This window comes from Siniperca chuatsi, linkage group LG11 (assembly GCF_020085105.1).
Source record: "Siniperca chuatsi isolate FFG_IHB_CAS linkage group LG11, ASM2008510v1, whole genome shotgun sequence".
NCBI classification, from domain to species: Eukaryota; Metazoa; Chordata; class Actinopteri; order Centrarchiformes; family Sinipercidae; genus Siniperca; species Siniperca chuatsi.
The window spans coordinates 2,055,175-2,067,499 of NC_058052.1; the positions used below are offsets into that span (position 1 = coordinate 2,055,175).

The window sequence follows — 12,325 nt, forward strand, 5'->3', positions numbered from 1 at the left end:
CAATTAATACCTGTCGTCATCACACAGCAGCAAGAACAATATACAGTGGTGTGAAAAAGTGATTGCCCCCCCTGTTAAAACATAACTGTGGTTTATCACACCTGAGCTCAATTTCTCTAGCCACACCCAGGCCTGATTACTGCCAGGCCTGATTACTGCCACACCTGTTCTTAATCAAGAAATCCCTTAAATAGGACCTGCCTGACAAAGTGAAGTAGACCAAAAGATCTTCAAAAGCTAGACATCATGCCGAGATCCAAAGAAATTCAGGAACAAATGAGAAAGAAAGTAATTGAGATCTATCAGTCTGGAAAAGGTTATAAAGCAATTTCCAAAGCTTTGGGACTCCAGGGAACCACAGTGAGAGCCATTAGCCACAAATGGCGAAAACATGCAACAGTGGTGAACCTTCCCAGGTGTGGCTGGCCAACCAAAATTACCCCAAGAGCGCAGCAACGACTCATCCAAGAGGTCACAAAAGACCCCACAACAACATCCAAAGAACTGCAGGCCTCAGTTAAGGTCAGTGTTCATGGCTCCACCATAAGAAAGAGACTGGGCAAAAATGGCCTGAAAACCACTGCTGAGCAAAAAGAACATTAAGGCTCGTCTCATTTTTGCCAGAAAACATCTTGATGATCCCCAAGACTTTTGGGAAAATACTCTGTGGACTGATGAGACAAAAGTTGAACTTTTTGGAAGGTGTGTGTCCCATTACATCTGGCATAAAAGTAACACCGCTTTTCAGAAAAAGAACATCATACCAACAGTAAAATATGGTGGTGGTAGTGTGATGGTCTGGGGCTGTTTTGCTGCTTCAGGACCTGGAAGACTTGCTGTGTTAAATGGAACCATGAATTCTGCTGTCTACCAAAAACTCCTGAAGGAGAATGTCCGGCCATCTGTTCGTGACCTCAAGCTGAAGCAAACTTGGGTTCTGCAGCAGGACAATGATCCAAAACACACCAGCAAGTCCACCTCTGAATGGCTGAAGAACAAAATGACAAGTCCTGACCTGAATTCTATTGAGATGCTGTGGCATGACCTTTAAAAAGGCAGTTCATGCTCGAAAACCCTCCAATGTCGCTTAATTACAACAATTCTGCAAAGATGAGTGGGCCAAAATTCCTCCACAGTGCAGTAAAAGACTCATTGCAAGTTATCGCAAACACTTCATTGCAGTTGTTGCTGCTAAGGGTGGCCCAACCAGTTATTAGGGTTAGGGGGCAATCACTATTTCACACAGGACCATGTAGGTTTTGGATTTTTCCCTTAATAACAACCTTCATTTAAAAACTGTATTTTGCATTAACTTGTATTATCATTGACTAATATTTAAATTTGTTTGATGATCTGAAATATTTAAGTGTGACAAACATGCAAAAAAAATCAGGAAGGGGGCACACTTTTTCACACCACTGTATGCTTCCCCAGTTTGAGAGAAGTGCTGTGTGCATTTATGCATGGAAAGCACAACAGTGGTAATTTCATAAATTATTTTTAACTTTATTTAGATAAAGAAGCCCTGGATAATCCTGGCTCACTTCTTTTCAAATCCTACAAACACCTGTGGTCAGAAGACACTGGTAAAGAGATTTTAGTGAGGACATCAAACTCAAACTACCTTTTTAGAATGTGGGGAAAAAATGACAACTCAATGTGTAATAATCTGTCTGAGTTCAAAGTGCAACTGGCTGTGCGTTGTACTCTGGGCATTCAGAGGTACAAACTGGAGCTGGGTTCTAGTCTCAGTCTTAACCCAGTGCAGAACTCTATGATGAACCCTGCAGCTCTGCAGAGATCGTCCTCTAAGATTCAGGGTGCTTCTAAATTATTTTATGGAGCTCACTGTGATCCTGCTAACTTTTATCAAAACTTTATTATAAACCCTTCCCTGGTTGTATGTCTCATTACAATTCTATCTCTCTGCTTTTTGCTCTGACATGCAGTGTGAACTGTAGGCTCTTATTCAGAGCTCTCTAAATCAGTTAAACCCAGTCAACTGAATTTCCACAGTGCAGATTCGAATCAAATTCTACAGATATCTGAGGGATGGTAACAGAAAACAAGAGGCACACATACAGAGGGTAGACACAATGCAGTGAACACCAGTGGAGTCAAATCTAATACAATATCCATGCAACAAGTACTACCTTTGTAAAGTTGATCTGTTTTTTCTTTGACAATGTGTGAGGGGGTTGATTCAAGTTTGCTGAACTTACAGGAGTAATCTATTATAGGATTAAAACCCTGTTCCCCACTGGCAGCATTTTGAATAGACAACAATGCAAAGCAGCCACAAGGCTGGTTGTATTTGCTGTAATTGAACATTATAGTTCAGTTTCACCTAACATACAGGTGTTATATTTGTGAATTAATACAAACACTGTAAATACCATTAAATAGAAAATGTAAATATTCTTTGACAAAACAATCCCAACGTAAGGTCCACTTAGTAGCTTTGCTATTTGAGTCTGTATCACACAGTTTTTATCCACAGACGGTTTGCTCAGTTGTCATGTAGATGGATCTGTTGGACCTTACTGTAAGTTGTGATTGTTTTATCAAACAACTTCCAAGGTCAAGAATGCACTTTGATGCTTATAAATATGATTGTATTACCTGTAGCAGGTAATACATTAGTTTGCCAATTGTGCAGTGGTGGAAGGAAATATAATATAAAAATAATCTCAAGTAAAAGCATTCAAAATCTTATAGTAAAAATACATATATTTAGTACCTAAAGTATCAAAAGTAATACCTTTTATGCAGAATCAACCTTATCAGTGATATTTTGTATTTTATTTGATAATTCTTTTAAATGCCTTACTGTGTAAGCAGTACTTACATTGTAACTGAGCTAATGTTACCTATTTTATATACTGTAGGGTAGTTTAATCTACTGTATAACAATGCATCATATTTTATATGCTCATATGTTTTGTATGTAAAATCTTAATCTGCAAAGTAGCCATGCTGTCAGATAAATGTAGTAGGGTAGTTAGTACAATATTTCCCACTGAAAGGTAGTGAAATTTTAAGTATGAAGTAGTATTAAATTGAACCATTCATGTAAATTCCTCAGGTACACATCTTAGTTACATTCACCAGTACAATGGTGCTGTCAAATTACAAAATGTGTGTCAGACAGGACCACTTCCACAGTTCTTTCCAGTTTAGATGTCTTCTGAAATGGTTCTGTAACTTTTAATCATAGGAGATACATTTTTGGTGTAGGCATCACTGTTTTTCCACTTTGGCAGCTCAAATTCACAGAAAACAGCAATACTTGAGTCCTGTCTCAATTTTTTTTCTATTATCACAGACTAGTCTTGGTCTCAGCCACTAGTCTCGTTTATTAGTTATTGGTTTCAACCAAGTCCAGTTGGCTTCTTCTTTTAGCCATGCTAGCAGCATTGCTCTATGGATGGCAATGTTGGTTTGTCCACCACTTTGAAACACACTGAAATTTAATACAGACATTCACAGGATCATTCCTGACTTTTCCTCTAATGCCATCAAGTCAAAATCTTCACTTATCTCAACATCTACTGGATGGATTGGCACCCCAGACAGTATACAGATATTCATAGTTCTCAGATGATGAATAAACTGACCTTTCCTCTAGCACCACCATGGTTGACGTGTTTTTTATTTAAATATCTCAACTCTTGGATGGCTTGCCATGAAACTTGGTACATTCCTGTCCCCCTCAGGATCAGGTTTGTTTAACATTTTGGCTTGTGACTAAATACCGGCAAAACTAATGACATTCACATCAGCCTCAGCTGTACTTTGTCCTAATCAGCAAATGTTAGCATGCTACCATGCGAAACTGAGATGGTGAACATGGTAACATGCTGTGGTACTGCCTCACAGAGCTGCTAGCATGGCCTATGTTGTTTGATTTAGTCATGAATATTTGATGTTATAGAGAAATACTTTAAAATTAACAGTTGAATTTTAGAAGTTTAGGCATGTTTTGTGGGGTTGTCAAAAGGCATGCTGAAAATAAAATTCTTACTAAAATAGCAGAAAATGCAGATAAATACACCCAAAAAATGAATCCCAGTACTTTCATAAAAAAACAGAATGCACTGAAAATGTTCCTTCAACCTCTTGACCAACAATCAAAGTATTCACTGTCGCATTCCCTATTTAACGACACTGACAAGTCATCATTATTGCACCAAATTGTTTTCTAACTGAAATCTTTGCTCAGGTGTTCAGTGTCATTGTCTCTTCAGGACTTCCTCTCTCTCTTTCTCAATGAGGTGACAGGACTGATGTCCTGTTAAATGCAGAAAAAAAGCATTCGCACAATCAATCCATACTTTCAAGCTCCATTTAATGTCCTAGGAAAAGGAGTATGTGACTGTTCTAAGGAGTGAGTAAAATAGAAAGTGCATTTTTTGTTCACTGGAGTTCAACATAATAAAAAAGATCAAAGCAGTTTTTATGTCAGACGGAGCAGAATTATTAATTTTGTAGAAATAGCAAAGAAATCAGTAAAGGTACTGTGTTGGAGTATTTGGTGGTATGGTGTAGATCAAAGGCACATCACAGCTTTGTATCTCACTGGGGATTGTTGCACACGCACAGAAAACACACATACACATGCACAAGCCTTCAAAATACATTTCCCATGTTGCTCTGACACAGTCTTACGATCTACAGTCATGTCAATGGAAAACGGTCATGGAGAAGTTCTGAGAGGCAACAAATGTTTATCCAGAGCATGGTGCTTTTTTAATTTGAAGCCTGTAAAAGGGATAACATAACATTTAAGAATGTCCATCTCAGCCTTTATTGAAGTGGATATGATCCTAGAGAAATCAAATGAAGCAACGGATGACCAGAGGGGCTTTATCTCAGATTCTGTTATTTGTGTGTTTTCTTTTTCTCTCATTTTTTAAATAGTATCCTTAAAGAATTACCAATATATCCTTGGTTACAACTGTTTTCTCTTTAACAGTCCAAAAAAAAAAAAAAAAAAAACATTCAGTAAACATTTTTGTCTAAACGTAGTTTCCCTTATATAATCTGTAATTTTCCTCTGCCATTATGTATACATAAACAAGTTTAATAACATACCAATCAGTGGTTATTTCACAATTGGAAAAAAGCACAAAATGTTTACACTCTTTTACAGGTAAATAAAAGTTTTTGTCGACTGTTTTCAATAAGGGTGTAGCATAGTTCAGAGTTCATCTCATCGCATTCTGAATCCCCACGTCCCATTGTTCTCTGCTATTCTGCTATTAGATCTTTACATACAAATATTGACAAAGAGGAGGCTTGTGCTCTGAAGCCATTGAGTCTTTTCGAGAGTAATTATCATAAGGAGGAGGGGGGAGGGTTGGAGATGCTGGGACGGGAGGGGGGCAAGGGGCGGGGACTCATAGTTGTCCCTCACTGCAGTGGCTGTCCTGGCTGCCACCCGGCTTTTCTGCGTCCTGACTGGGCAGCTCTTTGAGGATGAGGGCGGCGCTCCTCTCTGAGAACTCGACGCCGTCAGGCTCCAGACCGTCGGGGCAGGGCAGCTTCAGAAGTTCCTCTCTGAGCTGAGCTGTATGTCTCTGCAGGGACACACACACACACACACACACGGTCAAAGATTAAAGGAATAGATCATGTTTTTAAAATATTAACGTGGCCAATTTAGCTGTTAAGTGATAAATCTTGTGTTAATCCATATTTTCAACGAATCCCATGAAAAGACCAAAACCAACACTGTGTTAGTCCGTCTCTAAATACTTTGAGTATTAACACACACATTTGGTGCTCTAGTGAATATTTCCAGCAGTCCCATGGTGTATGTGGGATGTAGTCAAAATAAACTACATTGTGTGTGTTCACCCAGTGTAAGGGTGTGGTCAAGGCTGGATTAACCAGTTATGGGGTCAAGGACCATGAATGGTCTGTGAGCCCCTATTTACCTATTGATTGACAGTCATGGTCCCCAGAGGATAAAGTCTACTGATTTTGGTGATCCCCTGACTTTTCATCTTGTGCCACCATGAGGTGAAAATGTTTATTTGTCCAATACTCTGCTGCCACACAGCATAGATTGAAGAAAACGAAGCATAATGGGGACAAAGAAACATTCTTTTAGAATCCAGAGTATTGTGTTCAGTGGCCTACAGCTGTGGGACAACATGGCTGTGCTCAGGCCTCTTATCATTGGAGCTGGATTATTTACAGTAGGGATTAATTGTGTTTATTTACTGCCAGAGAGACTGGAGACACTCACAGTTTGTAGGTGTTGGTTATTGTGTTTGAGTGTGTTATGAGGTCCTGTGTGTGGCAGAGGGAAGTCGCCTGGGGCCGCCTGTCCTCTGTTTATTAGCAGGACACGAGGGGTCAAACAAACTGTTTACATGCACTGAAGAAACCTGCTACGGTCAGCTTTCTGTATTAACCTCATTTCTTAAACGGCATGGAAACAGGAAACCTGGATGAATTTAGCAGAATAAAGTTTGATTTTACGTGTAATATATTCACACAAAAGCAGACAAGTGGAAATGCAGTCTAAGAGCCCATAATACTGACTGTTGTGCACTTTCAATACATTGAGCACATTTAACGACATTACCTTTAGTGCAGCAGCATGATGGGACATGGTGCGGCCGACTCTCTTGTCGCTGCTGTACTGCTGGATGTCAGCAATCCACTCCTCACACTGAGACATGATCTCTGTTCGCTTTAGGTAGAAGTGTTTGTGGATCACCTGCAAACACATGACACAACAGTGTTAAACCATACGTGAAATCCTTCTATCCTGTATATCATTCCTGCCAGTGTCCATCAAACCTTTTAACATCAGTGGACTGGGAGGCTGCTGAGGTCCTACTGGACTAACTGGACTTACAATTACATTCTCTGTAACTTCTGGCAAAGTGCAATACATCTGTTTAACTTATAATTACATCTATTCTGCACACTTTACAGCAATTTGCACACTGTATGCATGTACTTTTTACACCTATATTAGTACTTGTGTTTTGATATATATGTATATTTTTTGCAGTATTCTTGTGTGGTTTGTTCGTGTACTGCTGCTGCAACATGAGAATTTCCCCCTGGGGATAAATTAAGAGTCTCTCTCTCTAACGTATAGTTTATTTACTTACAGCTTATTTTATTCTCATTTTATTATTATCCATTATGGATGGAAGTTATAGCAAAAGACATAAGACAGAACCTGTGTATCAAGCTATGTGAGTGAATGTAAACAGAGCAAAAAAAGTTTCTTACAGAAATAGATGCAAATTTAGTTTCTGGTAAGTTTTGAGATTAGTCAGAGTCCGAGTTTTCACACTAACACACAATGTCGGTTCCGTCTGTACATTGGTTGTTTGTGGCAGAAGAACACAGACTGTAGACTGTGGTCACATTTGCATAGGTGACCATTCCCTTTGTGGTCAATCTGAATGCACCACAAGCTCAATTGTTGATAATTCTTCATATTATTAGCCAGGCTAGCAGTGTGGCTCCAGGGATGTCTGTCAGTTGGTCCACAACTTCTCTATCTCAACAACAATTAGATAGATTGCAATTAAATTTGGTACAGATATCCATGGCGCTCAGAGAATGAATTCTACTGACTTTGCTGATGCTCTGGCATTTCTTCTAGCACTACCAGCAGATCAAAATTTTCAGTAATTCATTGAAATATCTCAACATCTACTTGATGGATTGGCACAAAATTTGGTTCAGGTTTTCATGTTCCTAGACGATAAATGCTAATGACTTTGATGATCTCCTGACTATTGGATGGATTGTTATGAAATTTGGTTCAGACATTCATGGTTTCCTGATGAATTGTAATAACTTTTCATCTAGCGCCATCATCAGGCCAAAATCTGAAGTTGTTCAATATTTTGGCTTATGACCAAATATCTGCACAACTGATATTCCCATCAGCCTCAGCTGTGCTTTGTGTTAAGTGCTAATTAGCAAATGTTAGCATGCTAACAATATACCTGCATGCAAACAATATACCTGCTAAACATCAGCATATAAGCATTGGCTAGCTTGGATGAAGACTCTTAAGAGTCGTACACGTAAGACACGTCAGAACACCCGCATCCATTGTTTTCTTTCGAAGTCTGTACACACGGCAACTCACAGGATATGCCTGCCAACTCTTTCGAAAGCAGTAATTTTAGAATCTGCATATCTGGCTACTGTACCTTTACAACTTTTTCTGTCTGTATGATGTGTTTGATGTTAAGGGTGTCAAATGATGTAATGCCAAATGATGCAACGCCACTGCAGTCTTGTTCCTCCACGTGATGCACTTTCACCAATCTTGAGTTGTATGTAAGGGATATTGTAGGTTAAGGGTAATTCAGGGTGATGGGGGTCCTTCATCGGGATTCCTGCCTCTCGGTTAATTTTGCAATAATGACCGGCCCGCTGTACATTATCCTGCTTATTACACGGATACTTACTAAAGAAATCAATAATTTGACACCAAATATTGATTTAATTGATTTAAAAATGATTTAAAAAAGTTTTTTGCCACAGGTCTTCTTTCTGCGGATTGATATGAATGGACTCCAGAGTCTATGATCAGAACTGTGTCCATAGCAACGGTCTGTTATTCATAGCAGTAGTCTGCTCTTCAGAAATAACAGATCGTAGAACGCCGTAATTGACCAATCAGAATTAAGTTTTCAACAAAGCTGTGTAATAATATTGTATAAAATGGAACCCCACCAAACCTCCAAGTTATCAGTTATTTTAGTTTCAAAATGCTGACATTTTGGCAGTTGATAATGCAAATTTTTTCCATTTAACATAAATTTAAAAACAACTTGAGATCATTTTTCACGAGCTGTGTAGGAACCTTACTGTTTATTGGGCCAGCGTCTGACAGAAAAGACGTAAGGCCAACTGTTGTCTCTCTGATGAGTGTATTCACTCCCTATACTATGTGTCTAATGACGCACATGCCATACACAGCATACAATCAACAAGATCAACCTCTCTCTTCATCTCTCCATTACTGAGGAGCTGTTTATTATCATCTTATCTCTTAAGTCACTCTCTGACATCGTATGTACGACACTCTGTTCAATGACTGATGTCAATAATCTACACCCAAGTCCCCTGCTTTCCTGCCCCTCCAGCCGACTTCCTAGCAACAGTCGCCAGGGCTGAGCCATTAGTATGCAGTGAGTGCTGAAGTGGATGTGTCTGTGCTGCTCTGCTGGTAGAGGGAGTGGATTAGTTATCATGGTGGCTGCTGATTTGCGGTTTACCAGGAGAGAAGAGGCAAAGTGGCAGCGACAAGGGTTTGGGTACTTTATTCTCTCTTCTTTCTACATCTCCCTCTGCTCTCTTAGTCTTCATTCCATCTTTGTCTCTACCTCCCATCTCTTCCTCTTTTGTTCCTCCAACCCAACCCCCTCGGATGCTTAAGTTACACTCAGTGAGGTGGGCGACGGTCCCCAGCTGAGGGGGAATGTTTCAAGGTCACAGAAGTGTGGCAAACATGGGGAGATCAGCTGCTGCTCAGGCTTTCTTGAGAACGAGACAAGGTACAGGAATCGAGACACAGAGTCCGTATACAACTCATGATAATAAACATAAAGACAGAAGCATATGCATGGACATGTTCAGACATGTGGTGGGTTAAAGGGGGTGTTTTCCCTGGGGCTCCATGTGGCAAGGCTGGCAGCTCTTTTAACCTTTGGTATTTGGACATGGCCATTGATCACAGCATGGAAGGAAGCTCTCTACATGCAAACTATCTCTGATCATGAAGCAAACATTGGATTAGGGCATCTTGACAAATGACCTTTCAAGAAATACATGTCTTTACACACACACACACACACACACACACACACACGGGTACATGGAGAAATGTACACACGAGTACATTCAGCTCATATGTGCAGTCAGAGTACTCTGATGGAGAGCGCCGGCTGCCAGATAAACTCAGTGACCTGCTGTCCACTCATTATTCAGCAGGGCAATCAAGGTACGGCGAAGGAATGGATGAGTGAAAACGCTCGACACATGAAGGTCAAGGGTGAGAGAGAATCACACATCCATTAAAAATTTCCTTATTCTTTTTCTAGTTTTCTGTGTTCCATCAGTAGTGTGCTGAGGCCTCAGGTACCTGCTCTAGTATCCCTGACTACAGCCCTGACCCACTCTGATACTGGTGCATAAATATTTCCAACTCCAACGTCCACAGCACAAGCTCCCATGATCCAAAGCTGCAACACCAGCAAAGTAAAACAGGTTTATACCACAAATTCAAACATGGCTTATTATCAACAAACTGTCATCTACTTGGTACAATATTACATTCTCATTGATGATTCAGATGATTCAACTTTATTTTCATTACACATGTACAAGTACAAGGCAACGAAATGCAGTTTAGGTCTAACCAGAAGTGCAATAAGCAAGTGCAGGATATAAAGTGTGTGCATAAATGCAGGATAGATAGAGCAGTATTATGAAAATATTTTACAAGTGGTACTATGGACATTATATACAGATGGCATTACTATAAACAGAAGTATACTGATGGATATGTACAACAATGAATTGGACTGGGCAGAACAGTAGTGCAATGAATATAAAGTAGTGCAATTTATGGAAATAGTTAACAGTGCAGTAAATGAGTTATTGCAGTATTCAGTACGTAGTACTCAAGTGCAAATTATGCAATATATGTATAAATAAACAGTCCGGTAGTGCAAATGAACATGTGGTGCATGTGCGACCAAGATGGCAGCGCGTGTACATCGCGAGGCTCTGTGTCTCTCCAGTTTTTGCATCTTGCTACGCACCCTACACGGCCAGGTGGAAGTGCTTGCAGGTGGCGTCGAGATCGTAAACAAAGGCAGGGGAAGCACGGAGGGCTAAGAGTGCAAGAGTTGCTAATGCAACCTTACAAACATAATTCTTTAAACCTCTTTAGGAACATGGCGTCCATTCCAAACACATCTGAGGCTTTTGAGTTTTTAGATTTATTAATTAATTTTTTAAATAAAAAAGAGCCTACCATTTTCTGTACGGCTATTTAAGTGACATTTGTCAAATTAAGGACTGATTGCGTGGCATCCACTGATGTCGGGATTGTATCCTCAGCAGGAGCATTCTGGACAACAGATTTTACTGAATCAGAGATTGAGAGTACTCAATGGAACAATCCAATTCCCTGTCAGGACAGCTGCCACTTTGCGCTGTGTGTGACAGTGTTATTTTGTGATACTGTACACAATGAATGGGAAGGATTTTGTGTGAGACTCCAAGTGTTTCTGCACACATTTACTTGAGAGATAAACGTCAGCGTGTTAGGCAGCAATATCCTCTGTGCAGCCGTGGAAGGTTCATCGAGTGCAGCTCTCAAACCAAATAAGTATGGCCTCCAGATGTCAGCCAAAGAATATATGGAAGTGGATTCAACCTCCAATGCTACTTCCTCCAATTCCTTACAGCTATGAATCAGATGATCTAGTCCATGATATTGACCCTCACCCTATGGTAAAGAACCACAAGGGGGGACAGTGTTGGTGCTATTTGCCTAAGATGATGTGGAGCTAATTAAAGGTGCCACCAGTCAGTGGCTCCCATTGCCCTTTTACACTTCAGTGCAGATGTGAATATGACGACGCCCCCTTCGCTCTCAAATACACAGCTTGCTAACACCATATACACAGTGAGGTTCTTCTTACCACAAAAAGGCACATTTCCAAGTGTAGTCGTTCTTTCTTTCTCTCACAAACACACACAAAATGATCCATATTTCAACATGCGACCCATTGTCCTTAATTCCAATCTGCTGCTGCATAATTCAAGCCTGTAAACTATTCTCTAGCTCTCTCTCTATAAATAGCATGTGGTAACATTGGATTCTCTCTCTCACACACACACCAAAAATTAAATCTTGTCTATGCAATTGGATCCCACTAATCCTTACTGGAAGTTTGTCCTAAGGGTGGCACTAGAGGAAAAGCCATGGGTCACTGAAATATCAAGAGTTTATCATCTGGAGGGCATAATTGTACTAAGCAAATTTGGGTAACGCAAGGGGAGCAGGGGTGGTAAACAATGTGCCCTGGAGAGCCAACAGTCTGTAGGTTTTCATTCCAACCAAAGACTTCACCCACTGATCAGTACTTCTCTATGTAGAGGAGTATCAGTGAATTCATCTGCTGAGGTGATCAGATGTAATGACAGCGTGCAGACTATCGTCTCTTCACGGCACATGGTTGGCTATTTCTGTGCTAGAGGAGCTACACGACCCTTGCTGACTAGGGTCAGTGAAGACAACATCTTAAGGAATCATCCTCTG

At 40.2% G+C, this 12,325-nt stretch overlaps 1 protein-coding gene across 7 annotated transcripts in view; it reads right to left on the reverse strand.

Annotated features, from left to right (window-relative positions):
• Positions 1 to 4,331: 4,331 nt before the first annotated feature.
• birc6 (baculoviral IAP repeat containing 6) overlaps positions 4,332 to 12,325 on the reverse strand; it is a 193,053-nt gene continuing 185,059 nt past the window's right edge. For all 7 annotated transcript variants that reach the window (XM_044215397.1, XM_044215402.1, XM_044215400.1 and 4 more), the window contains exons 72-73: positions 6,596 to 6,730; positions 4,332 to 5,579 (exon numbers count right to left, since the gene is read on the reverse strand). In XM_044215397.1, coding sequence (XP_044071332.1) covers positions 5,400 to 5,579; positions 6,596 to 6,730 — 315 coding nt within the window. In that variant the 3' untranslated portion in view covers positions 4,332 to 5,399. The remainder of the gene's footprint in view (positions 5,580 to 6,595; positions 6,731 to 12,325) is intronic.